Below are 1,645 nucleotides of genomic sequence, written 5' to 3' on the forward strand. Positions count from 1 at the left end.
GGTTAAAGTCACTCCTAGAATTTGCCTCAATTACTGATAATAGTTTTAGGTTGACAGCTTGCCATTCGGTTGGATGAGTGCCATGGGACAGACTCAGATTCCATGAGGAGACAGGGCAGTGTGTGCAGCTGTGTGTCCCCAGGGTGGTCCGGTCCCACTGCTGTCTCGCCCACCAGGGTGGGGAGTCCTGCTTCACCGGGAACAGCCGCTCCCTCTAACACCCAGCCCACCCGCCAGAGTCACAGTCAAGTCAGGGCACCGGGCGCTGGAGGACGAGTCTCAGTTGCCACTGGAGTCTTCGTCCCAGTCACTCTCTTCGGAGGAAGAAGACACCTGGAGGTCATCGTAGAGGACGCTCCGGGGCCCGGGGACAGCGTGTCCGTCGGGCTCCTGGTCAACGGACGGGCTCTGAGCAGGAGGGGCTGGCTGCTCCGCAGGCCGTGGAGACGGGGGCGCAGTGTACTGGCAGCTCCAGCAGCCTTCGCCATCTCTCAGGAAGAGCATCCTGAGAGGCTGGGCTGGGACGTGGATGATGGGCAGGGGGTGGGCTGCGGAGACGGCGCCCACGCTCCTGGAAGGAGATCTGTCCGCTGGAGGCTGGAGGTCCAAGCGTTGCCCCTGGGCAGGTATCTCCCTGGATACACGGGCGGCCACTCTCGGTCCACGTCCAGCTGTGCTGGGTGGAGGAGGGAGATTCAGGAAGGCCCCCAGATCTGCTGTCGGAGTGCTCTGCTGGGGGATCTGGACGGGGCTGAGTCTAGGTTTCTTTGGGAGGTTCACACATGTCAGGCTGGGGGTCTGCCCACATCTCTTGCCTGGAGCCTCGATGCGGCCCTTGGAGGCTGGAGCCAAATTCCTGCCGATGAGAGGCACTGTGGGGAGGCTGGATTTCACATCATCTCTCCTCGTTGGTGACCCTCTTGATGATTTGGGATCCTGGAAGGATTTCCTCTTGGATGTGTGGATAAGCAGGGGCATGTTTGGGTGCTGTAAGAGAAGACCACACAGAGAGGCCAGGGGTGAGAATCTCCTTCCCTCCAGAAAAAAACACCTCACAGGATTTATTTTATATGATAAGGTCCTCAACTTCAGGGTGCTCATGTGACCTTGATACATTTATACATCCAATGGCAAATGGAAATGTTCTAACAATGTCTCTTGTTAAGTAAGGGGAAGCAAGCTTTTGGTAGATCTTCTTCTCGGGACTGTACACAGATTGGGGTTTTGCATGCGCCATGATGGCAAAATGAGTTTATCTGTCCAGTTTTGGAGGATGAATCACAATTCACAGATTTCTGTTCTAACTTAAAGGATTCGACTATGGAAGCTGCTGATAAAATCACTTCCATGTCCCTGCCAGCTTCTCGCCAGACATGTGAGTAAGAATGCAAAATCAAAGGCACTGCGAAAAATGGCATCTGAAAAATAAATGATGACTTTGGTCAGGAAAGAACATGACCGGTTTCCTCCCACAGACAGGACTGAGGCCAGTGGATTAAAGAGGGGGCCCAGCAGAGACTGACCCTCAGGCAGAGGCCAGGCTCCGGCTCCTCCTTCCAGCTCTGCAGCTGCCGAACACGGGGCCTCCTGGGAAATCGCTGCAGGAGCTTCCTCTGCTGCTCCTCTTTCCTGCAACACAAACATG

At 55.4% G+C, this 1,645-nt stretch overlaps 1 protein-coding gene across 1 annotated transcript in view; it reads right to left on the reverse strand.

Annotated features, from left to right (window-relative positions):
- Positions 1-279: 279 nt before the first annotated feature.
- Positions 280-1,645, reverse strand: part of FAM90A1 (family with sequence similarity 90, member A1) — a 2,475-nt gene continuing 1,109 nt past the window's right edge. The window contains exons 3-4 of the mRNA XM_010854085.1: positions 1,524-1,629; positions 280-987 (exon numbers count right to left, since the gene is read on the reverse strand). Coding sequence (XP_010852387.1) covers positions 280-987; positions 1,524-1,629 — 814 coding nt within the window. The remainder of the gene's footprint in view (positions 988-1,523; positions 1,630-1,645) is intronic.

This window comes from Bison bison, unplaced genomic scaffold (genome assembly GCF_000754665.1).
Source record: "Bison bison bison isolate TAMUID 2011002044 unplaced genomic scaffold, Bison_UMD1.0 scf7180017864336, whole genome shotgun sequence".
Taxonomy (NCBI): Eukaryota; Metazoa; Chordata; class Mammalia; order Artiodactyla; family Bovidae; genus Bison; species Bison bison.